The sequence below is a fragment of the Cheilinus undulatus genome, linkage group 3 (assembly GCF_018320785.1).
Source record: "Cheilinus undulatus linkage group 3, ASM1832078v1, whole genome shotgun sequence".
Classification (NCBI taxonomy): Eukaryota; Metazoa; Chordata; class Actinopteri; order Labriformes; family Labridae; genus Cheilinus; species Cheilinus undulatus.
This window is the reverse complement of record NC_054867.1, coordinates 18488215-18515285: the sequence shown is the minus strand read 5'-3', so window position 1 is coordinate 18515285 and position 27071 is coordinate 18488215. Positions and strand designations below refer to the sequence as shown.

The window sequence follows — 27071 nt, the reverse complement described above, 5'->3', positions numbered from 1 at the left end:
GGACATCAGCTGTGAGTTCAGTGAACAACAGCAGGGGGGTAACTCTGTCCTCACTCTTTCTCCTGTGTGTTTATACAAAAATAACATGCTTTGTGTTGTCATGGACTGCACTTTATCAATCTTCCTCTATCATCTGAGGGCCACATGCTGCTCCAACTCACATTACATTGTTGTTCAGTAACCTTGGCAACATATCTTAGCCCAAGGGGGAAAATATTTCTCCGCTTGGTTACAAAGATGTGTTTCCAAAGTGAAATGATAGTTTAACTGATCACGTTCTCCGTGTCATTGACATCCTCTTTATTCTGCTGTGATGAAAGGAAAAATGCTCTTTGGAGTTTTAAAGGGCAAATTTTAAGAAAACATACTACCTGCTGGAAACTTCTACACTGGGGAAAAAGATGATTTATCACCTTAAACGTCCTCAGAACTTTGAACGCTTGCTGTCAGGAAGCTCATGCGGAGGTGTGTGAAGAACAAAACAGTTCTTTACACATCATGGTTAATAAATGAATCACAGCTTGACATCGAAAAAAAAAAATCTTTATTTGTGAGATTTTCCCTCAGAGACGCTCCCAAGGCAAGACATCTGGATACTGCAGAGAAAAAGATATGGTCATGATATGAAATGTTTCTTTGTAGGAGAACAACGTATGCTTTAAGTCAGGGGTGTCAAACTCAAGGCCCGAGGGCCAGATCTGGCCTGTGGAATGGTTATACCCGGCCCGCAAGATCATATCATATTTCTATAATAACTGGCCCACCAGTATGAGGTCTGCAGATTTACTCCAGTATGAAAATGTAAACTTAACCATGATTATTTAAAGTATCCTTGTTAAGCCATAAAAATCTGAAAAGGAAAGAGTAAGAAAAATTGGTTAACAAGTCAGAATTTTGCATCTAAAGATTATGACTCAAACTTATGATTTTGGCTTTTTATTTAATCCCATATAATGACCTATCAGACTCACTATTTACAATTTAAAGTCACATATTTGACTTTTAAGTTTATGATTTCAACTTTCTTCTCATATATTTGCCCTTTAAAAACATTATTTTTCTATTTATTAATATCGTGTTCTGACCTTTAGAACTAATAAGTTGGACTTTTTATCTCAGATTTGACTTTTTAAACTCATGATTTTTAGTTTTTTGAATTTCTAAATTATCATCAGTGTTGTTATTTCATATTTTATCACCGGTGAAATGAGGCTGACAGTTTATGGTTAGTGCTGACCCTAGTAGGCTCTCAGGTTAGACCTAAATCCAGAATCCAGCCCCTGATGTGACTGAGTTTGACACCCCTGCTTTAAGTGATCATGTGGAACTATGATGTAAATATTTCACATTTGATTTGCTTGATTCTTGGGGTCATGATTGGATTCAAAATCAATTTTTTCATTCAAATAGATTCACATCCTCTTTCCTCCAGTCTGCTGTTCACTGAAAAGCTGAAAGTTATGATTTAGCATTATAAAGCACAATTTAATATGTTCAGGATGAAGCAGCTTTCATGTTTGTGCTGTCAGCTGGTGCTAATATAGAAATGATCATGAATTGATTTATACAACAACTTGAAAAACAGATCATGCACTTGCTTTGACAGACAAGCGCAGGATCTGAGGAAATAACATAAATGGCATCAGTAGTAAGGCAAAGCAAAGAGAAGTCTACAAATTTTTTAAAAAGGCACAGAAAAATGCAAAAATGAAACATCAGTGCATTCAGAAAGTATTCAGACCACCTTCACTTTTTTAAAATTTATTATGCTGCAGCCTGATGCTACTGTTGTTTCAATTCATTTTTCCTCATTATTCTACATTGAGTAATTTAAAAGTGAAGGCTGAATTTAAAAATTTTTTGCAAATTTATTGAAAAGAAAAATCTGAAATATCACACTGGCATAAGTATTCAGAACTTTTGCTGCAACTCAGGAAATTCAGCTCAGCTTCCTTCTATTTCTCTCAGTCTTTGCTGAGTTGCTTCAACACCTTTATTTGAATCCATCTATGGTAGATTAAACTAAGTGTCACTCTTCCTGGAAAATAAGTCCCCTCCAAAGCCACAGTTCCCTTGCAGACTGTATAAGATGTCCTCCAGGATTTTATGATATTTTTCCACATTCATTTTACCCTCTACCTTTAAAACTCCTCCTGGGCCAGCTGCTGAGAATCATCCCCACAGCATGATGCTTCCACCATCGTGCTTCACAGTGGAGATGATGTGTTTGCGATGATTTGCCATGTTTGGTGTCCACCAAACATAGTGTCTAGTCTGATGGCCAAAACTTCAATTTGGTGTCATCGGACCAAGAAACTTTCTTCCACCTGAGCATGGAGTCCCCCACATGCTTTTTGATGAGTTCCAGTCAACATTTAATCTGAGTTTTATTCAACAGTGGCTTTTTCTTTGCTACTCTCCCATAGAGCTTTGACTGGTTGAGAACCTGAGCAACAGTTGTTGTATGCAGAGTCTCTCCCATCTTAGGTGCTGAAATTTATAACTCCTTCAGAGTAGTCATAGGTGTCTTGGTGGCCTCTCTCACTAGTCTCCTTCTTGCAGGGTTTCTCAGTTTGTGAGAAAGAGGCAGATTTACACATGGGCCATATTCCGTCCATTTACTGATGATGGATTTAACTCCACTCTGGGGGATGTTCAGTGCTTTGGAAATTTTTTTATCCATCCTCTGACTTGTACTTTTTAATAACTTTTTCTCTGAGTTACTTGGAGTGTTCTTTTGTCTTCATGGTGTAATGGTAGCCAGGAATACTGATGAACCGGTGACTGAACTTTCAAGACACAGGTTCATTTGTACTGCCATCACCTGAAAAAAATTCACTGCACTCAGGTGATCCTCATTTTACTGACCATAAGACTACTAGCACCAATTGGCTGGACCTCTGTTGAATTAGGTCAGTCACTTTAAAGGCGGTAAATATTTATGCAGTCACATACTTCACATTACATATTTTTGTTTAATTGACATTACTTTGTAGAAATCTGTTTTCACTCTGACATCAAAGTGTTTTTATTGTAATTTAACTGACCATGATTGATTTAGAAAATCTTCAAGAGGGTAAAATATCCTATGCTGAATATTCTTCATAGGTACTGTATGTTTTTCACAGAATGAAGGCAAAACTATGTGGCTCACTGCTATTAAAGCACCTCACTTTTAATTCCCTGCATTTAAAAAAAGTACAAGATGGCATATGACATTGCATCGGTTTACCAAGGTTGGTGGAAAGGGTGCACAGAGGAAAATACCGGCAACTGACTTTCTGTGCTTAAACTTGCCGCTTAAAATGTTGCATTTTGAATGAATTCAGAAGCTGAGAAATAACTGCAATTCCTGCATGATTTTTTTTTCCAAATTAAGGATATCAAGCCATTTATATACTTCACAAGCTGTATAAATTTTTCTGAATGGTAACTTGCATATTAGAGTTGTTTTTCAGTATCACCTAGCAAGTTCATTCTCAGTCCCATCTACTCACAAATACACACACCCACTGCTGGCCGGGAGTCATGTGCAGAGGAAGTGCAAAGAGGGAGGGAGATCATGATGAGAAGATGAGAACATATTTGTTTTTGTCAGATAGCTGCAGGAAGAATTCAGTCGATGTTAATGAGAGGCAATTAGTTTTGATTAAAAATGAGATTGCTCCCCTACATGCGATGTAGCTAAAGCAAAACAAAATAATGATTAATTTCTGTTTGTATAAGACAATATTGTCAACAGAAGAAGTATCCAAGCAGCAAGGAGAGAATTGCTCTGAGGCCGGAGAAGGGGGAAAAATATTCATTTGGGTATATGCTGGGCGTTCCTCTGGAGCTGCTCATAATAAAGTGTGTGGGTGCTTCTGTGTTTATGTACAAATACAAGTGTGCCTGTGCAGGATATGGAGACAAAATATGTTTGCGTGGGAGGTTTTTGCATGTATTCCTCTTTTTGTCAGTTATTCTGCCTAAATTTTAAACCCTGGTTGCTCCTTTTTTTAATCGTGTGATTATTTATTTAATTTTAAGTGTCATTTAAAAGCATTTTTTTCTTGTGAAGTTCTTACTTTTATTTCAGCTCAGTGCGATAAACTAACCAGGTTTTTGTTTTGTGTCTGTGCTCACCTTCCCCAGCGTCCATTGTAATTGGGAAATGGTGGTGTGAGATGGAACCATGTCTGGAGGGAGAAGAGTGTAAGACTCTGCCTGACAACTCTGGATGGATGTGCTCCTCCGGGAACAAAATCAAGACCACAAGAGTGAGACCCTGCACACACTTACACACATCCACACACTCTGAGGCACAAAATGCATCTACCTGCATGATCAGACCTACACTTGCAATGCACAATGTCAAAAACATACAGTACATATGCCTGTTCTGTATGTACTTTGTGTGCATATTAAACCTGGGCTGACGCTTGCACACAGAGCTGTGGCTGCACATTAGCACGTTTATACCTGTTTACTAGGCGCAAAAAGATTTATCTGTGCTTTTTAACCTCTTTCCTTAGAGCTGAAATAAGAAAAACTACAGAAAATACTAAAGCCTGTGCTTAAATACTTGAATTGATTTGATGCTTTGAAATGCTTTCCATTACCGTAAAGAGCAACTTGCAGGTTGGAGCAGTCAATTTATCTGAAGGAAAATAATTTGAAAATAAAATTTTCAGTTAAATGCCGGTGTTCTGCTTATTTAGCTTTATGTTTAATGTTATTAATAATGGGTTACAATGACCGTCATGTTGATGTTGAGGGAGAAAATGTGTATGAAAAAACCACAGGCTCATGATTATGAACCTGCTAGGCCTCAAAGAAAGCAGAGACAGGTCAGGTAAAGATAAAATAATGACATCAAAAGAGAGCTTATTATGAAATGAGGACAACCAGGTGAGAACAGTGCTGGTGTCGTGATGAGTGAAGGGCATTAGACACTGGTATCTAACAATACGTTAGTGTCACAACAATCTAAATCTTATGACATGTCAAAGCTTTAATAAGGAAATAATAAGGAAAAATTGAACCTGATATGTTGCAGATTGCAGGACTCACATCAGCACTCTGCAGTCCTCATGTTGAGACCCACAATCATCTTTTTATTAATTGCATTGTTTTGAATGCCAATATGAAGAGTAATCACAGTTATGAAAGTTGGCATCTGAGAAGTGTCATATTTTGTAATCACACATTAACTCATGTTTATGCGTCATTGATGCTACTTTAGATTTCCTCTTAGTCTTTTAAAAAACAGAAAACTAATACTTAGATTCACAATTTAGTCCTTTTTACCCCTTATGGTTTTAGTGTAGTTTTAGTCAATAAAAGTGCACTTTCTTGTCAAGTTTAGTCAATATACATTACTGTGCAGAACTTAAAGGAATATTTTGGACAATGATTGAGGTTGAAGTAAGGCATAGATGTGGTGAGCTGCCAAGGGCACCATCGGTAGGAAGGAGGATTGACACAACCATGATGTGCTCTGGATTTCCCTACATTTTACCAGGGGCATGGGAAAATAATCTGCTGAAACAGCCTAGAGCAGTGATGCTCAACGCATGGCTCTTCAGCCACATGTGGCTCTTTTGTGATGATTTGTGGCTTTTTATGTCTTAATTTCAATTATTAGTCCCACAGAAAACCATAAAACAGGGAAGCTTTGAACACAGAAATTATCCGGTGCAAGTCACAATAATCAGTTTGTTTTCCACACTTGTACAGTAAGCTTTATTGTCACACTAAACTAAACTAAATTGTCAACCTTCATTTTGTTGCATGTACATTTTCTTTGCCCCTTTTTTTTTTTCCAATTTTAATCACTTTTTGCTGCTTTTTGGCCAGTTTCTGCCACTTTTATCACATTTTACCCCTGTTCACCAGTTTTTGCCTCTTTTATCCTGCTTTTTGCAATTTACATTTTTTCCCCTTTCACCTTTTTTTTGCCACTTTTTGCCAATTAAAACTGCCTTTGGCCATTAAATGCCACTTTTTCCCATATTTGCCCATTTACCCATCTTTTTGCTGCTTTTTGTCTGTTTTAGTCACTGTTCACTCATATTTTTTGCCCCTTTTTGACCATATGTAACTCACTTTTTTGTCACTCCTAACCCATTTTTGCCATATTTTCTCACCATTTTGGTCACTTTTCATTCAGTTTTGCCATTTTATGCCTATTTTGACCCTTTTCACCCATATTTTGCCACATTTTTACCGCTGTTCGACCATTTCTGTGGCTCATGCAGAGGAATTTTTTAACAGTTTGGCTCTTTGGTTAAGCAGGGTCAAGTAACACTGGCCTAGAGTATCATTTGGGTGGGTAGTAGGGTTACCACAAGCTCCTGATTGTGCTGTGGATGTCCCAGGGACCCGGGCACATTCAGACAAAAGAGACGCCATCGAGTTTGTCTGCCGAGGCCTTAGCTAATAACGTTTTTGTGGTTATGTTTTGGCTGACAGATTATATTATACTAGAAAACTGGATAAATATAATGGATTTTGAATGTCCAACAGTCCAGCACTGACATTTTTAGTCTTGTCTAGTCTCTTCAATGAAAACTACTCTTAGAGTTTTTATTATCTAAGATCAATCATTAGCCTAAGATATTCTTGTCCTTTCCACAGAAAGATGTTGTCAACAAACATTTTTCATCATATTTTTTATTTACAAATTATTAGCACTGGTGCTGTGTGTACCCTGCTGATACCCTGATATGGCTGTTTCATAATAAAGGCCTTTCAACAAAACAATAATATGGGACTTTAACTGTGAAGAATTGGACATAGAAAAAAGATGAAATGAACATGTTATCATGTTTATCATGATAGAAACTGAAATTCAGTGAAGCTTGAACACAAGTCACAGCCACAGCCCACTCCTGAACAGGATCAGGGTTATGTGGGAGGATTCTTAAGGTTCAGTCAATTCAGCTGACCCTGCATAAAACACCCCCATTTGGCATCTTGGGATGTTGCTTTCTAAGCCTTTTCACTCATGCAGAATAGAAGACCTGCGCAGAGCCATGAACACTAGCCCCGTTCCTTTTCTTGACAGTTGTCTTGTTGTTCTTTAAGAAACTGTCGTGTACGACAATAAGAGACAGGTTACAAAAAGTTTGATAACTTCTGAACCATAAATCGGAGCCACTTTGCAGCCTGCGATTGTGCCATTCTAATGACTCCATCCATGCCTTTGTAGCCCTTGCAGATGTTGCTTGTTTTTCTGGTGAGCCTGGAACTTAGGTGACTTTCCAGGATATTTAAGGTTAAATCCACACCAGTAACCCTGTAATTGAATGTCTTTTTATCCAGTTTTACTCAATTTATGATTCTTTCTGCTGCTAGCAGCTATTGCTATCCACAATTTTGTATCCCAGGCTGTTCTGTCAACATGTCATGCTGTATCAAACTGGGTAATTTTTCATTTTTTAACACTTATATCATGCAGTAGATGGCCTGAATAGCTCATAATGGACAGCAAGTGAGACAGAGAGCCTGTGATGTGTCCCTCTATGTCTCCAGAGACAGGAACTGCTGTGAATAATGCCACAAATACAGCTAACACACAGAAGCACAAGGACTTCTTTTGTAAAAATGTAAATATTTTGAAGATTTTTTTTGTTTCTGAATGATTATTTTTCACTTTTTGGTCCCCAAGAGATTGGAGAACAAGTTTATGCAAAAAAACCTTAGTCGTTATTGTTTACTGTGTGTTACACATTTGAGTTTTAGTTTCTGTTAAGTTTTTCTCGTCTCTATGGTCCCATAACTTTTTAAAAAATTCAAATGAAATTACTGCAGCTCAAATTTTTGGAAGTTTATAGCTTGATTGTGCACCACAGGGTTGATGTTTTACAAGCTTTTGAAGACAATAACCCCAGGTGAGACAATATAGTTAAAAAATAGCTTAGGGCTCAGAGGATTAACCAAAAATTGTAGCCTTGAACCACTTTAATAGCTAGTGAAATGCAACGTAAGACTATTGAAACAATTCAAAAACAAGAACTTGACTTGACCCCTCAGACTCAGTCTCGCAGTTTTTAAGCAGCTGTGAAGTCTGACGTTGACTCTTCTTTGTGTGCCTCTTTTGTGATGTATAACACTGAAAATCATGGATTAAACCATTCAACAGTTGTTGAAGGACCAGATTTAGTATGTACTGTACTTTGAAAATGTAACCTGCAAGTTGCTCTTTAAAGTAATTTAATATCATTAAAAACATATGGTGAAAACTGTGGTTAAAAGGGATCTACAGATGTCAAACTGCACAGAAAACACTTAGAAAGCACACAAATCCATTCCCTCTGTTTAACAAGGTGGATTTTGTCTCGAGTAAGCAACCTTTCAAAGAGCCACTGAAGTAAAGAACAAACATAAAGCAGGCAGTAAACAAACAGGTGGGCTGTGCCTCGGGCCACACTCCTCTCACAGATGAAGTTAACGGCCACTCTGTTCCTCTCTGCCTGTTGGCTCTGACTCCAAATGTAGCATGCAAAAATAATGAAGCGAGTTAAGTCTTCACAGAAGCAGTCCAGCACTCTGTGACAGGTTGATCACCTGATTTGTATTCATTTAATTGACTCCCCTCCCCTACCTGCTCCCGATCAGCAAACCCCGTCTTCTCTCAGTGCTTGGTGACAATGACTCTGAATACGAGCCGAGACTAATGTGACGGCAGGGAGAGGGGGGAACAGCCAGTGAAGGTTAGACCGCACGGGGCTTCCCAAGGTTGCTCTGCAGATTATATGCCTGCAAATAGACATAAAGCTTTCACGGGGGCCTTCCACAGGCCCAAATATTACAGGGAGAAGTTGATGGAATGGGGTCTTTCATCCAGTCAAGGTAAGGTGGAGAACTTGGTTCACCCTAAAGAATGCATCTCTAATTTTCAAATCAGTCCTTTGCACAATTTGATTCAAGTAAACTCAGATATGCATAATTTTTTTGTGAAATTTCTTGAGAACCATGAAAAAAGAGACTGTATATGTGCACACAGAGCATTAACTTTAAGTAAAATGGCTATTGCTATCAAAATCTGAAGAGAAAAGGGCCAAAAACTCAGGCCCGAAGTTGCTTTTCTACCCAATACACACGTGTCCTTTTCTCTTGACCCTCTCTTTGCAGAACACCCAGCCATACTCCCCTTTTTAGCTTCCGGAAGCAAAATGCAGAGGATGCGTCAACAGAAATTGAGCTGCATTCTTGCTTCTGTAAAGGTTAGTCTTTTTCTCAAGCTGTTATTTGTTTCTGTTTTCCCGTCTCTCTCTCTCACATCACTGTAATGCACTTGAGTGTTGGCCAGTGGGAGTGGGACCAACTCATGTTCAATGACTTCTCATTAACCCAAATACTGAGCGCGAAATAATCAAGTGTGTGTTTACATGCTGTGCATGATTAGGCAGGCGTGACACAAATACTGAACGCACCGCCACCCACTGTAAATATTTATCAACCGGCACAGGCAGCACAAGCATAAATGAAAAGTAAGTTGCAGCATTTTTTTGCACAAAGAGGCACATGTATCACTGAAAAATATTAGTCAGCATGGTGAAATGTGGAGTGTGTAGCTGCACACTCATCCAAACACACTCACAGTGAGGTCCCCCCTGTTGTTTGTGAGCAGGGTGTAATGGCAGGATCAGTCTCCCTTCCTTTCATTGCCTCTTTTGTTCCATGTCCTGATTTTGCTATCGGCCACTGTGTGGGTTTGATTACAGTGCCTTACACTGCTCTGCCAATCCCATTAGACACTAATCTGTGACATGCTTCTTGCTCCTCACTGTGTGTGCTCCTAGTTGTGTTTAAATGCACGTTTGATGTGTTTGATACGTCTGTGTTTTTGTGTGTACCCTCAGCCCCAGGCAGGCCTCTCCACATTTCCTGTCTTATCAGAGGCCACTTGATATCCCGATCCCCCTCTGAGGGTCTTGTTGAGGCAGCTATCAGCAAGCAGCATAGCCCACAGGCTACATGAAAGGCCTTTCATCCTGCACTCTGCTCCTTTTTTTAATCAACATTCCTCATTCACCTCTGTCTCAGGCCAAATTGCCTCATTTGTATTTGCTCGGTCATGAGCCAGCAGGCCAACAACCCTGCATTAGTTTTTTTGGGTTTGCTTGTTTTGTCTTTTTCGAATAGTGATCACAATTTTATTTCTGCCGCAGGTTTTCATTTTTGCTCTGAAAATGACAATGAGGCAGACGCTAACACTAGTTGTTCAGGCCCACACAGGCGGACTTCACCATCATCTTTCATAAAAATTGGCATGAAAAGTAAGAAGCGTAGCAAAGCCTGTGCCTGACACCCGTGTTTCTTCTTTTTCTTTCTTTATGTCTTTCAGAGAGGGAGCCCTTCATTGCCTGTTCTGTAGCAGCAGACAAGGCAGACCCTTTTGTTTGGGGAAGTCACAGTGGGAGCGAGGCTGGGGAGCACCTACAAAACATTCGCCCTCCATAGATCTGCATTACCTGCTCCACTTGCCAAATAGATCAATGAATTTCTGCTCCCTGCAACAATTACACTGCAAAAAGTCAAATCTAATCAAGTGTTTTGGTCTCATTTCTAGAAACAAATATCAAATTGCACTTCATTTAAGTCCCATGCACCTGGAGAGTCCAGATAAAAGTTTTACCTTAAGCTTTAGAGCCCAAAAAATGTCCTGAAATAAGATGTAAAACCTATTTTAGATAGTACATCTTATTTTAAAACGTTTATGCTTGCCCCATGATGAAGATGCAGATGTTTTTTCTCATTACAAGCAGCTAAAGTGTTATTTTTGTGTTTAAAACAAGTGGCAACCTACAGTCCTAAAAAATGAAGCCAATGCGGAAGTACAAAAAATGTTATACCGCGAGTGTCCACATGAGGCTGGCTCCAGGAACACCGAAAGTCCCATCTGGACACATGTTAAACAGCCGGTTTTGACACTAGAAATAAACTGGTTTAAAGCCTGGTTCAAAACACCAAACATGTCTCATTAGCTAGTGTCTTATTGTGCCCCCACTGTACAGGGGGTGAATTTTTTTGTGCCACGATCGTTTGGATTATATTTAGGATGAAAGCTGATTGGGGCATCTCATTTGATTGACAGATAGCTCGGCAGGCAGAGGCTACGTTTCTGTCAACCAGAATGCTAGCTAGCAGGCTGACAGGAAGTTGCGCTTAGCGGGCGGGCCATTAGGTTGATCCAAAGTTCGGTTGAGACCCCAATTTTAATATGAAAGCCTCCATGGATTGGCTTCAAGAGCCATTTGAGTCCGCCTATTGTAAGCAGACGACTGACGTCACACGGGGTTTGTCAAATTCTTTCTACAGTCTATGGTTTAAAATGTAGACTTAAATATTTATCTGGACTCCTGCTGAATGTGGCTTACAGTACGTGTTATTTGATCATTCTGACTGCAAACTTAGACAAAAAATCCTGCTTAGATGTAAGTTTTTGCAGTGTACACATTTTTAAAGGAAGAGGACAGGAGCGATGAGAAAGACTAAAGTCAAACACCTCGTATTCGTCTTTATTATTTTAGTGATTGAAAGGCTTATTTTCATTGAAAAAGCTCAACTGTAAAGCCTAGTTTCTACTTCTGTATTGAATCTAAGCCGTAGCAGCACCATTGGAACCTATGCCTTTGTGAGCATCACAGCCTTATGTTGGTGTGTATTCCTCTGCAACCTTCTTCTTAAATGTTAGTCAGCAGTGGGATATTTATGCCAGTTCCTGGTCCTGCCAACATATTTCCTTTGTTTGTGTTCAGGAAACCATGGCAGCATCTTATGTGAGAGGGGTCTGGCTGCAGACCGTACATTTCTGATGGCCACTCTCACAGACTGTGCATCTGAGACACCATATATCTTAGAAAGGAAATGCCGTAATTACAAGCTATTTCCAGTTTAAGATTTTTTTTCTAATTCAGTGTTATTCATAAACAAAGTCTGACTGTTACAATCATGAAATAACAACATTGCAAACATTACAGTCTAAAAAAACATTTAATACATAAAACATAGAAAAACGTCAGATGTCTAATCCGGGGTTAAATTCTGTATAGACCTGTATTAGAAGTAGTTACATAAACAGTGGCTCGCTTTAGCTTCATTAAATTCAGCTAATTATTAGCTTCAGCCAAAGATAACATAGCTACACTAGCTATGCAGCTAACTTTACTAAATAAGCCGATGTAGCTAAGTTAGCATCAGCATCTTGAGCTTTAGCAAATGTAGCTAAGGTTAACATAGCTATGTAGATAACATACCTACATAGCTAACAAAGCTACTTTCTGACCTTCAGTTTAGCTATATTAGCTCAATAGCTACATAGCTACTCTAGCTATGTAGCAACATTATCTTTAGCTAAGTAAGCTTTGTCAACAAGAGCTTTAGCAAATGTAGCTTAATCGAACTTAGCTAGCAGATAACACAGACACATAGCTACATAGCTGCCTTGCGCCATTAGCTATGTAGCATGTAGTATCTATGTAGCTTAAGCAGCTAGCAGAGCTATGTAGGCTACATTTACTGCGTTAGAATGTTTTCATGAAGGACAAGTTTTTTCTATTGTCAGAGTGTTTACTTGGCTTTTTAAACACTTTGTTATTAGGTTTTGCAGGTCAGGTTTTCAATGTCTGGTATCCTCACCCTTACCTTAACCTTTACCCTAACCCTAATCAGAAGTTTAATCCGATTTTTTTGTAGAAAGTTAATTATAACAGGAGATGATAATACTGCAGAAACTGCAAAATAGAAAAGAGAGGAGGCATCAGAGAAGACAAAAGAACAACTGCTGAATCAGTTTAAGCAGAAGATGAGGAGACATGGATGATTTAATTAACTTCTGATACTGTAGTTACAGATGTTTCCAAAAAATGTTGTAAAAAAAAAAAGGTGCACAGATCTCTATAATGCCTTACAGTTGACAATGCATATCAGAGTAAAAACCAAGCCATGAGGTCAAAGGAACTGCCTGCACTGAAAGCTCCCAAGTGCACAGTGGCCTCAATGATTTTCAAAGAAAGAAGTCTGGCACAACCAGGACTCTTCCAAGAGCTGGTCGCCTGGCCAAACTGAGCAAACAGGATAGAAGGGTCTTGATAAGAGGTGACCAAGAACCTGATTGTAAAGCCCAGATCGCAGTGGGCTGCAGTGATGGTTGTCCGTCTGGAATTTTGTATATTTTACATCCATCTGTGCAATTGGCCATTGTCTGCGTATGGGAAGGGCAGAGACTTTGAGAAAATTGTCTGTCTGTCTCTTACATTTCTTGCCAATCAGAGTGACAAGACATATCAGATTGTGGGCAAGCACAGCTCTGATGAGTAAACTACTTAACTAAAACTCAGCTGACAGTCATTGCCTGCAACATAAAAAAACTGAAAGAAGTGCAGGGGTTCTGAATACTTTCTGATTGTATTGAATATTTATGAGGACTTGGATGTTAGACGTCTTCTTGCGTTAGTGGATTACGTGGATCTAGGGCTTGTCAGTTTTGGGTAGCATTACTTTTCAAAGTAACTTATTTGGTATCTGCATTACATACTGAGGAAAGTAACTCATTTTGCATTACCAAAATTAAAAGGCCTTAGCTACCCCTGTACTTGTCAGTTATAAAAATGGCATGATGACAACTTTACATCTATCTTTGTATCTCTGCAGCCTGATAACAGAGAGAACAGATGTAAAAACCTTCATTAATATGCTCACATCTGATGATGAATATAGGCATTATGCACCTAAATGAAACTGCAGCACAGCTGTTTCACTGAAATCAATTCCACACAAGCTCTTAAACTTTGTTTCACCATTATGTTGTTTTTGTCCCTTTCGTCAGAAAATTTAATATTAAGTGGATAACCCACAGTATAATGCCGTCCTCTCTGCCATTTCAATAGGTCAAGGTGCATGCACCGACACAGCTGTGTTTACCTTTAGCTGGCATGCAGCTACGTGCCAACAGGTAGGAGAGAAAAAGAAGCTGTGCTTTTATGTTTTTGTCCACAAAAGAGAAAGGAAAATAGGAAAATTTGCTCAGGCACTGTGTATTGGGATTTCTTGACTAACGTGTTACATTACTTAAAACAAAGAGAAGTATTCTGATTACTCTAATGGATTACTTACAGCTTGGATGTTACGGCTGAGATTCAACACAGAACTAGGTTTAAGAGTTGATGCACTTCTGATGAACTTGTTCTTCAAATACATGTCAAACAAATACAAGAAAAACTATCCTCACGAGGCATTCAAATAATTTTATTGGCTCTATTAAAGAATTTCAGCATATCCACTCATCCTCAGAGATTGTTTTAACTCTGCAAGGCTTCTATGAAGTACATTACTGTTTATAAGTGAGTGGTATGGCTGAGTGCTGAGAGTTTAATTTAAGTGGATACACTGCACTTCTCACACTAAACAGTGTGTCCGCTCCAACTTGTTCAACATGAGTAACTTGCAGACCTGTACGTCCCTCATAAAAAGAACTGAAGGGCACTTTTTCAGGCAAAATACCACACCGTGAAGGATGTAGCCCATCTGTGAGACAGTTTCAGAGCAAAAGTGACCTGCCAGCAGATTCATCACTCTTTAATTTGTCAAAGCTGGAGACCGAGCGCTGCTGATCATCAGAATGAACTCCACACTTCATGTACAAATCATCTGTTTCACCTTTTGCTTCACTCTTCTCCCCCTCTGCAGTCCTGTATGATTTCATCATGAGGACTGAGTTAAAATTAGGCTTGAATGGTAAAGTGTGTGTCATTTACAGTCACAATTACACTTTCAAAGACTGCGGTTTAAGTTGTAAAAACTGACATTTTTTCTTCCTCATGACATTTTTATACAGGTTTGGGTGAAAGGAGAGCATTACAAGTGCTGTTGATTAATTTATCTTTGTTTTCTCTGTTTTTTTCCACTGTCAATGTCGCATTAAATGGTTCTTGATGTATTCTGTTGTCTGGAGTCTTCTGTTTTTAGAGGGTGCTTTTTACTTTCTGTTTGAAGAGCTTTCTCAGCTGGCATGATTGATTTGTTCGGCTCTAAAACAGAAAGGGGGATAGGCTAGGGCTGTGTGTGCACTAAATTCTTTTATTGCTAAGGCAATTGTCCTTGGCTTCTTTTACTAACTGAAGTCGGAGTAAATTGCAATTTAATGCGGTCTGCAAATTAGAATGCAGACTGCTTAGTTGCCAGCAGAGATGGGATAGGCAGGAAATCCTTCAGCAATCCGCTGATACCTGCTGCACTGTTCATTTGAAGAGACGGAGGACAAAACAGAACAGAGGACACTTGAAGTCACACATACACATATGCATGTGGGTTGAAATGACAGCATTTGCATACAGCCCTTCTTTTCCCGGCTAACAAACCTCAGGTGGATTGTGCCTGAGACAGAGTGAGCAGTAATGTCTAACCTGTTACTGCTCTTGTTCAGGCTAAGGTCATTTCTCTGCTCCAACACTTGGATACATGTCGTTGTACGGTAGATGATAGAGATGCAAATGCCGGACAGATGAACCCAGAGGATTACTGTGTGAGAGGATCATGGAGAAGAGAGACCAAATCTGTACAAAAAGAGACACTGTGATGTTAAATCTGAGACTCTGAGGCTGTGTAGTGCTCACAGAGGAGCAGCTATGGAGCAATGACCTAGTGGACATGATGAAGACAGCAAGTGTCTCTTTAACATGGAGCTTTGGGACAGCTTATTTGACATATGCCCATGGGATTCTGCCTGTTTCCAGTGATTCTTGACTGGATTAGAGGACTTTTTATTATCCTAGTAACCTAAAAATATAGAGGTAGTGCCAGCTCATCCCTGTACAGTGCCTATAGAAAGAATTCGCCCCTTGGATCTTTTACCTTTTTATTGATTTTATAAATCAATCATGGTCAATATAATTTTGTTTTTTGACAAAAAAAAGCCTTAATGTCAAAGTGAAAATAGATTTCTACAAAGAAATTTCAATCAAATAAAAATACATCATGTAAAATAAGTGCATAAATATTCACCACCTTCAAGTCAGTATTTAGTAGATGCACCTGTGGCATGCACTGACTCTGTGTGGATAGGTCTCAGTCAGATTTGCATATCTGGACACTGCATTTTTACTCTATTCTTCTTTGTAAAACTGCTCAAGCTCTTTCAGGTTGCATGAGGATCTGGCGTGAACAGCCATTTTCAAGTCCAGCCACAAATTCTCCATTGGATTGAGGTCTGACATTTGAATCGGCTTCTCCAGAACAATCACCTAGTTGTCTTTAACATTTCTGTGTAGCTTTTGATGCATGCCTCGGGTCATTGTCTTGCTGGAAAATAAAGCTCCTCCCAAGCTGTAGTTCTCTTGCAGACGGTATAAGATGTCCTCCAGGATTTTGTGATATTTTGCCACAGTCAGTTTACCCTCTAACTTCACAAGCCCTCCAGAGCTGTCTGCTGAGAAGCATCCACACAGCATTATAGTGCCAACACCATGCTTCACACTGGGGATGGTGTGTTTGTGGTGATGGGTTGTGTTTGGCGTCTGCCAAACATAGCATCTTGTCTGATGGCCAAAAGTACCACTTTGGTCTCATCAGACCAAGAAACTTTCTTTCACCTGACCATGGAGTCACCCACATGCCTTTTGGCAAACTCTCATCCAGATCTATTGAGTTTTCTTCAACAGTGGTTTTCTCTTTGCCACTCTCCCTTAAAGCTTTGATTGGTGAAGAATCCAGGCAACAGTTGCTGTATGCAGAGTCTCTCCCATCTCAGCTGCTCATCAATGAGAAGGTAAAACATCCAAGAGGGTGGGATACTTTTTATAGGCGTTGTATACATAAAATTCAGAGAAAGAAAATGATTACCATAAAACTTCAAATGAAAGTACAACAAAATTAAGGTTCTTAACTGGCGTAATGTTTCCACACATTCTGACACACAAAAGAAGTTTTAAATGCATGTCATGTTTAAAAAAATTTCAGTAGAAAAGTGAGGGAAAACAGCAGTAAGACCCCCTACCCACCCACCTCCAAAGAAAAAAGAGGCACTTCAACCTACTTCCAAGAAAGACAGAATAATGCCATTATGCATACCAGTGTGAGACAGAAGGTTAAAGATCAGCTGGATATGAATTCAGATTCACAGGTGTGTACATCCACAGAATGCGAGTTTGGCCCCTCAGTCTACTGCATGATGACCTGGAATAAAAAGAAATTGAAACCTAAGGGAGTGACAGGAAAGGCACGCTGCTGCTTGAGCTGGCTTCACGAATGAAAATGAACATTGAAAGTATGAAAACAAATGTTTTCTCATCTCTCGTGAAACATACGCTATATGGACAAAAGTATATGGCCACCTGACATTTCACAAACAGGGACTGTAATGGCGTTATATTCAAACACATGCACTTTAATATGGAGTTGTACCACATAGTGCTGACTGTAGCCTGTCTAATTATAAGCATTAGAAGATTTAAGTGATAACTTGGATGGCAAATTTCCATGCAGCTCTTCTGGTCAGGGGCAGGTTTTCAGATTTGTCTTCAGATAGTTGTTTAATGTTTTATAAAACACAGACATTCAGTAAGGCAGGGAACTCTAGATGGGCAGTGATGCAGTAACTAAGTCCCACTACTGTAACCTCATGGTTCAAGGGCATGGGTTCACAGATTCCACAGCTACACAGGTTACTTGGGATCTCTCCTGTTCACCAGTTTCCACTGAAGTGTTACCCCTCTATCTTCATTCCCCCGAGTCTCCAGTGGCACATGTTGATCTTCTGTGTACTCTGGGCCATTAAGTATCTTCTCACATTCGCAGGAAACAGCATTTCATCTTCACTCGAGTCGAAATGGCAAATTTTTTGTTCATTTTATTTGAGGTTGTTGTTGTCTCAGTTGAAGCCCACATGCCCTTTGGCCAAAGGTTTCCTCACAAAACAGTGCCTAACACAGAGGCCTTCTGGACTGAAAACAAAATACATACATTTGAGCCAACATTGTTTTTTTGGGCCAATTTTTACCTAAACCTTGCTAAATTACACTTAGCAACTGTACCCATCTGTAGTGCAGTAGTATAGCCTAGCTTCCTTGCCAGCACCCCCAGCGTGTTCTGGTTTAAAGTGGAAATGCACACTAAAATCTGTGGAGGCTAATGCAACTACTGTTGCCAAGTACCGCACACCACCCAACGTCAAAAATACCGAAATATTCCTGTGTTTAGATTAATATTCATTTCGACTAGCAGCTCTAATTTTTGCACAGCTTCACTGACCAACACAGCATTCATATCAATAGACAGAGGTATCTTCCCCTCATTCCCCCACAGGTTGCAATTAATGGGCTGACAAAGCATGATTATATCACTGATTAACACTTCGGTTTGATTCAGAATATCTGAATTATGGTCACCAATATTCCCCTCAAGGAATATTTATCATTGTACACAAGTTTTGGTTGAAAATAATTGCAGGCCTGCTGCATATTGTTGCCTGTTCAGCTTGGGTAATTTTATAACCTAAAGCAAAAAAAAAAGCCTGGGCCATAAGTTTTATTATAATATGTGACTGAAGCCAGATAAAGTTCCTGCAAGTCGGCATTCTGGTGGTTGAGAAAAATGGATAAAAAGTCGTTTTCTTCAAAATAATCATTTTTCGTTTTTTCTCATTTTATGCAAGTCCAACATTTAAACTACTCATTCAATGAAAAAAGTAACACAAGTGTGATATTTAAAAGCGTTAAATTTGTGTTATAAAATTCCCTGTTTTCGGAGTTGCTGCGGGGATATTGGTTGGAGGGGAAAGCGAAACTGTTGGGTGATAATTGGCCACTTAACCTGGCATTGTTCCCAGTTTCACCCATTGAGATGGACAATAACAAACACTGCATGGCTCAAATGCCACCCCTCCCCCGGCACATAAAAACAGCTTTTTAGTTACCTCCGCCAAGGAGGTTATGTGATCGAGTCCGTTTGTTCATTTGTTAGCAACATAACTCAATAAGTTGTGGACGGATTTTGATGAAATCTTCAGGAAATGTCAGAAATGACATAAGGAAGAAGTGATTAGTTTTGGGAGTGATCCAGATCACCGTCTGGATCCAGGAATTTTTTACAGGATTCTGTGCTATTGGGAGATAGGGCTTATGGCGGAGCTCTGCGCTGTTACCACTTTACACCAGGAGATGGCGGACATGAGTAATTACAATCCCAGCATCATTTTGGCTGTGTTTCCATTCAAAGTCGAGGAGAAGAGTCGGAGTGTAACAGAGAGAAAGACAGCGAATTGTAGCGAGAATACTCACAATGCTTGGAGGAATAGAGGAATATTCACCCTCTGCCATGACTTCCAGTCTTCCAATGAGACCATGGGTGAGACTGTCAGTGCATCTGTTGGCACTGGCAGGCAAAGGTTCTGACATGACAGTCCACCTGTAGTGAAGCCAATGCTTTGCCTCACTGTGTTTCCACCCCACTGAGAAGGGAGTAATCGGCAAATACCGTGGTGGGGGGCACATGGGGACAGATCCAGACATTTTTTAAAGGATTTTTCACTGTAGGGAGATAGGGCTAATGGCAGAGGTCTGCACTCTCTGAGTGCTTTTCTAGTTATCACCTTTATCAACAAGCCTCAAGATGCACCCTGCAGTGAAGAAAAGTAGATGAGACGATGAAGAAGCGGCAAGAATTATCAACTGACTTGGGGCAACCTCAGGATCACTCGACAATGAAAGTTTGATGAAGGCAGACTTCCTATGGGAATATTATGATGAGCGTCACCAGTCCAATTCAGAAGCTTGGTTTGGGTGGACTTTATGTAAATGTGGCCCTATTGTTCATGACCATTACCTGGCTTGCCTGAAGGTATGAAAAATCCTGAAACTTTGAGCCTGGTCTTCCCAGAACAAACAGAAACTATAAGTTAACATTCAAATGAGCATATCTGTAAAATATGCTCAGATTAAGGTGTATGATAAACCATTTGAAAGCTTTGAATCTACACTTTCATAATGTGTAAAAAAAAACCTCAAAAATAACATTGGACAACTTGCAGGAGTTTTTACCAGCTTAGGTCACATATGGTCTGCATTATTATATATCCCATTATGGTCAACTCTTTTTATTAAATCTTGTACAAAAGTTTGTGAGAAACCACAGGATTAAGACACTGAATCTCTCCCTAAACCTATGATCAAATGTCTTTGAAATTTTAAGAGTTTCACTGACTCTAAGAGACAGAGTCCTGCTTATTAGAACACAAGCAAAAGTAATTATTACAAGTTTACCTTGATGAAGGGCAAAATAAGGAGCTTTATGCTGTTAAAAGCCCCTGTGAGGAGTTTTAACTGATTACGAAACAGGCTAAAATGATCACTGACGCCTCTTTATGACCAAGTAAAGCAAAGGAGATCAATGAAGAAAAGATTGATTATCTTGAATTGCTTTTTTTAATGCCTGGAACTGCTGCCAAAGGGTAGGCGTCAGACGAATCAATTTCTAGTCTCCTGAAGAAGCAGACTTTATGATCTAAAAGGCAAATATTAACAAATAGTCATACATTTTTATCTAAGACAGCATGATGAGATATTTTGATGGAAAACACCATGTAAGCACAAACAAATTCTGCAAGGATAAGAAGTGCCCAATTTAACACTAACAAAAAGCAAGGAGCTTTAACCAATTATGGGGCAAGGAACCATATATGGTCATTTTTGGCCTGCCCCCAATTCTCTGTGGTACAGTAGAACCAGAGTGATTTTTCTCAGCCAACCAGTGGAGATCAGTCAATGTCACAGAAAGTGACATCACACAAGCTGACCAATCAGCAGTGGCAAAGAGCATCCTAAACTTACTGTTTTCCACAGAACTTTAAAAAATGAAGTGTTTGTTTTGTTTTGTTTTGTTTTGTTTTGGTCCAAAATAAATGGCTCAAACATCATAACTAACCATGATAAGTTTATAAAACATACACATTATCAAAGTAAATATTAGTGCTAAATGTTATTAAAAGTTTTTGTTTGCATAGGATTTCTAACAATTAATCAGTTTTAGCATGAAATATAAAGGAACTATATTTGGACATACACCCGTTTAGGGCTGTAAAATGTTGTTTATATTAAGATACATGGCCAACTCATCCAGCAACCATACAAAGGGTATTTTCTTGACAAATAACTCATAAATCATATACTGATAGCAGTACTCTAGAGCATTTATTCCCAAAGTCTGCACTGGGATCCATGGGTGGGTTGCAGGAGATTCTTTTGGGTCACCAAATGAGTTTAAGGAGTTTCTTTTCTACAATACTGAATGGGAAATTTATGACTGCAGTACATATTATGGCCATAGTAGAGAGCTCCACCTTATAACACCTTAAAACACTCACCATAATAAAACTCAAAACCACCAGCTACTGGATGGTAAAAGAGTAAAAGTCACAGTTATGGATGCTTGGCCAAAAAAAAAAAAAAAGAAAGAAACACATTGTTCCAGACCAAAAAGCCACTGATGGCCGACTGGCAAAGGAGGCCTATGAGACGTAAAGTGGCCACTTCGAGGCTTGTAAAACGGAAATCGCCAGGTCAGGATCAGGTTAAGTCTGGAATTAAAAAAGCTAGCACTGGCCATCAGCTCAACCAACCAGCCAAGGACATTTCAGACAGCAGACTTGATAAGCGATAACATACAGAGAACAAAGTTGTTGGGTCACGATGGCTTGTACCTTCTATAAAATGGGTCACCAGAATCAAAGTTTGGGAAACACTGCTCTAAAGCAGGGACTCTCAAACTTTTCAGCCTGTAAAATAAAGGTGCAAGAGACTGAGGACCCCCACTGTGCCTGGAGGTGGTTAAAGCATAGAACACAGCCGTGTGCATTTAGGAATAATTATGCACTGACTAATGTTGTGTTCACACCAGACCAATGAAGGAAAAAATTAGCTTGCCTGATGGGGTTATGCTAACTCAGGCAGTGCTAACCGTGGTGCAGACTTGGTAGTAGATGGCTGAAATCAAATGAGAGACAAAGCTACTGAACAGGCAGTCCGACCTCCTCAATTAGAACAGGCACGTGGGTTCCACAGACAGTCACAGGTTTCTCCTCCATTTTGTTGAATGAGCCATCTTTCCCCCAGACTTGTCCTTTGGACACCTCTGGTGACATGTGAAATTAAATCTCCATGCTAAATGGCCATTGTGGAGCAAATGATTCACTTGAGTTCAGATTTTTCAAACTCTCAAGGACTAAGCAAATAAAGGGGCAAATTCGCCTCATTCATGCAATGTGCACAACACATTTGCGATGTTCACTCTGCTTAAGGCAAAGTCACGTCTTCTCATGTCTTTACGTTGACTTTACATGTAATAAACTCATGCAAATGAATTTACTTACATCTGGTGTGAACAGATCAGTGTTAATTTTGATGGTTATTTTTAATTTTAGTCTTAGTCTTTTTATTACCTCTTTAAGTTTTAGTAACAATTTAGTCATTTCTACCCTTTTAGTCCATAAAAAGTCCAAGCATTTATTCTCTTGCCTAAATCTTGTTTCAAGTCATGGTAGAGCGTTCAATGCACCCTGCCAAACCTGGGGTCCCAACTTTCTACAGCTGAGAGGCAGAAGAGATACAGATGCATTGTTTTTGTTTTTTTAACAGGTTTACCCTCAGTGGAGAAATGTCATGGATTTTTAATGTCCGACAGAAACTAAATTACATTTTAGTGTAGTTTTAATTATCTTGATGAAAACTAAACTTAGTTTTGTCAGTTTTAGTCATCACGGATCTGTCTTTGGCTGGTCTTAGTCTAATTTTGTCATGGAAAAAAAAAGGCTGTTGACAAACATTTTTAATCATAGTTTTAGTCCACAAAATTAACACTGGAACACAATGCATTCTAAAGATTTCTTAAACTCCTTTGATTTGTATCACCAAATGACCATGCTTTTATTATACATTTAACTAATTTTATACATTCATTCTTTTAAAAATGGGTTAATTTTACAATTTGAAATGATTAAAAAATAGTCTTGTTTTTTTTTTTTTAGAATTCATCTGGCGACCACCATTCATTCCTCATGACCCCCAAGGAGTCCCAACCCCCACATTTAGAGCCACTGCTCTATAGCGTAGTTACATGTTGCCACAGGTTTTTTAAAAATTTAAGAACAATCCAGTGGTAAATTTTACTAATTTATAGAAATTTTCAAGGTATAAATAATAAAATATTTGTGATTTTTGTTAAGTTTTATAATCTTAGAACAGTTTTATTATATTTGTGTGGTTTAAATCAGTTTTTATTTTTACTGTGAGTCTTATTTCTGCTTAAATCAATTTAGACATTTAATATTTGTGATGAATTTACATTTTCTGTTGGAATTATAAGGAAAAATCAGGGGTATAAATAGTGAAATATGTGTGATTTTAGTCAGTTTTACAAAAGTACAACAGTTATATTATACTTAAATGGCATCAATCAATTCTTATTTTTTACTGTTAGACTGAACACTGCTTAGATTCATTTAGTTATTCAACATTTGTTGATTATTATAGGTGTCCTGCTGGAATTATAAGATTAAACTTATTGTACCACTGTTATGTATACAGTATTCTAAATCTAGCCATGTCTTCCCTTAAAAGAGGTCAGACTCTAAGGGTGATCTCACCATGTCTTGTAAAATGAATATTTTGTGTGCAAGTAAACACTCATTAGAGGCTATGTGTATTTACTATCCAATATCTTTATTTTAATATGCATGCACTCTATGGATATTATTTTTACATTTATTAAGGTCACTTTGTTGACCTTGATTTTCACCATAATAATGAAATATATATGTGTGTGTGTGTGTGTTTAAAGTAAAAGTCATGCAATGTCCACCAATAATAATCTTTTGTTGAATTTCCCAGTACTTTTATCAAGTGCCCTAAAAAGGGTAAACCCAGCTACAAAAGGGCCAAAATCATTTGCTAAAATTCAGAATTTTTCCCGGATTGTGAGAGCATTCACTATGACAAACAAATTGCTAAAAATAAATTGCATCTTACAATACTTTGTTACATTGGTATTCAGTGTGGATGCCAATTCCTCTCCTTTTCCCCTGTAGGTTATTTGAAGCATAATCTCAAAATAACACAACAAACCAACAGTGATTGCAGGTCCATGCAGTTCTACGCACAGAGAGGGGTTATTAAAAGCTTTTGGCTCTCCTGCTCACATGTCCAACATATTGGGCCTCTGGGATTCTGTATGAGCTTCAGCCCACAGAATGCCAACAGCACCCTCCACAATCAAATCCACACACCTGGCTACCACCTGCCAAGCCTGCTGAAAATGTCATGGCTGTGTTTGCTAGTTGAACAGGATTATGGGATTTCTAATTGGCCCCACAGTGCGTGTGAGACTTCAGATGTCTTCACTGTACGATCTAAAAGCAGTAAAATAAGTGGAAAATAGGATGAAAGTGAGGCGGAGAAACACTGTGGAAAGCATTTACATGCTGTTGCTGCACAGACGGTCAAAAGAGGACAAGGAACTCGGCTGCTTTAACTGCTGCAGACATCGTGCAAACAGTTATTGAGCTTCAGGTTGAGCATGATGCTGAAAAGCGAGATATTCAATAGCAGTCTCAAGGTTGCACAATGTACCATTGAAATGTGTCCAGGCCTGCAACCCAGGCTCAATAAGAGTCCCTGAACTGGAATCACAGAGAGATAACTCAGATTCCTTAGCTCCCATTTAGTGATGCCAAACTCGTTTTATCAGTTTAGGGGGACTCTTTGGCCATGATTGGCTGCCTCGGGGTAAAGGTGGAAATGAGGGGTTAGAAATAAAGTCAGAAATATGCCACAGTGTCAGACTGTGGAGCAGACATACACAGCATGGAAACACACCTGTTTTTTTTGGTACAAAGTGCATTCCTAATATATCCCACAATGCCTATAAATGCCAAACACACCCCCATTTTCTGCACTCTTTCCACTCGTCTGTTTTTAGTAGCAGCAGGCACCGAGAGGTGAGACGAGGCTCTATAAAGCCTCTGCAGTTCAAAAAGCCTCCCCCTTGTTTTTGAAAACATGCGAACGGAGCAATTCCTCTGGGTGTAATCCTCGCACACTTGTATGCCTTTGTTCTATCTAAGCGTATGTATGTTTTCTCTCCTCTTCCTCCTCTCTGTTGCAGATTCATCCGAGGACCTAACAGAGAGCTCCCATTGCAAGGCTGCGTGCCAGGCTTTTTTCCCCCCACCATCTACCCTTTCTCTCACCTCCGAACGGACTAAAAACTATTACATCCACGGCAACCGACTGGATTACCTGGGACCACAGAAAGGATATCCACCCAGATAAAAACAGCTTTGCTCGTGTGGTGCCAAGGATTTGAAACCAGACTAATCCCCTGTTTGATCAATGAGCCCCATGTTGGTGACTCTTCTCTTCCTCACAGCTGTGGCCAGTTTCAAACCGACTGTCTCTGTTTCCTTCCCTCTGCTCGCCCTTAGAGACTGATGCAGCTTTCCACGTGGTTAAAACATGATTTGATTGACGTGCACCCTGCCTGAAGGTGAGGCGGCAGAGGAGCTTACACAGACCTCAATTTGAGCATGGAACGGAGGGTGCAAGGAGGGAAATAACTTTGATATCTTTTTATTTCTGTGTGGAAGGTATTTGACTTGCTACCCTAGCAGGATGGCCTTGCCGAGAACGCTCTGTGGAAATTTGGTTCGAAACACTTTTTCGGAGAACATGAGCCGCCTAGTTGATTCAGAATCCTTCTGGCTTCACCTTCATCCTTCATGATGGACTGTACTCGAGGGCATGCCCAATGTACATTCAAGCGCACCTCTTTCTTTGTATGTAAATTAATTGTGTATATATACATATATAAATACATGACATATAAGATGACAGATCCAAGAAGCTGAAAAATATATTTAAGACTCTTACAGTGGCGTATTGACGAGGCGTTGTCCCAGTATGATGTATGTAGGAAGCCACATTGGAGTCATAGCAGTAAGTATTGGTCCCTTTCGTTTTTCAGCAACGTCCTTGGAAAAGCCGGAGAGTGCTTGTATTTTCTGTTAAAAAAAGAGGAAAAACACTGTACAGAACTGCCTCACCAGAGAAACAGCACTAAGAACAACCCCTGAGCTTTGCACTCAGATACATTAGGGACAGAAAACAGCAGCAGAAAAAGTTGGAGCATAATCGGACAGTCATGGGCGAGTGCTTGACTGTGTTTCTTCTCCTCTCACAGCGCGGGGAGAGATGATTTATTCGAGATGACAGCGAGAAAGTATTAGTCACAATGGAGAAACATACAGTTATCCCCCAGTAGATAAAAGTACATTACAGGACAGCCTTATGAGAAATAAAAAATGGTTTTCTATACTGATATGCTGTCTCCCTTTCCTTCATAGCATAACTGATATTTTGAAAAATGTTCCTCTTATGACAATTTGATATGTTGTAATATGTGGGTGGAAGATCTTGTCAGAGTTTCATTTATATGATGTGTTAACATTGTGAACTGAATTTTTGCTTGAGTAAACAAGCAATCAACAACAGCACGAGGCGATGTGAAAATGACTTACGGGCAGAGGAACACGCACACACAGTAAACACACAAACAAATCGGTGATGCTTCATTTACACAATTCCCTTGGTGGCAGAGAGGATTTATCAGAACAGCACATTCAATTCATTCATGCAATTAGAATAAAGATTTCCAATATCGTGCCAGGCAAAATTCCAGATGATTTTCAATATCAACCTCCTCTCCAGGCTGATATGAGATTCGTTTCTTCTCCCAGCGGACGCACTAGCGTACATTCATCATTTAGGAATTTGGCTGGTTTCGTGGAGCCCTGTGCCTCGCTGAGCAGTCACAGAAGGTATGAAAAAGACAGACACATCAATCTCCCAGTGGTCTTGCCAGAATCATGAAGGAATATGCAAAGAGAGCGGAAGCAGGAGGGTGTTTTTTTCCTCCTCAATGAGCCGTTCCCGTCTTTGTTTTCTCATATCTAATAGGATTCAGTGTCCTGCAGTCTTACTGAGCTGGTGTGAAAGAAAATGAGTCAGGGAATGAGTTTGTGTGTACGTGCAGAAGCGTCC

The 27071-nt window shown here is 39.4% G+C and overlaps 1 protein-coding gene across 7 annotated transcripts in view; it reads left to right on the top strand.

The window, feature by feature from the left end:
- Positions 1-26303, top strand: part of LOC121503405 (chemokine-like protein TAFA-1) — a 204662-nt gene extending 178359 nt beyond the window's left edge. For 5 of the 7 annotated variants that reach the window (XM_041777823.1, XM_041777832.1, XM_041777807.1 and 2 more), the window contains 3 exons: positions 4135-4259; positions 9118-9209; positions 10334-10513. In XM_041777823.1, coding sequence (XP_041633757.1) covers positions 4135-4259; positions 9118-9144 — 152 coding nt within the window. In that variant the 3' untranslated portion in view covers positions 9145-9209; positions 10334-10513. Of the gene's footprint in view, positions 1-4134; positions 4260-9117; positions 9210-10333; positions 10514-25137 lie in introns of those variants that run through there. The other 2 variants (XM_041777815.1, XM_041777849.1) reach the window with 2 other exon arrangements.
- Positions 26304-27071: the final 768 nt, after the last annotated feature.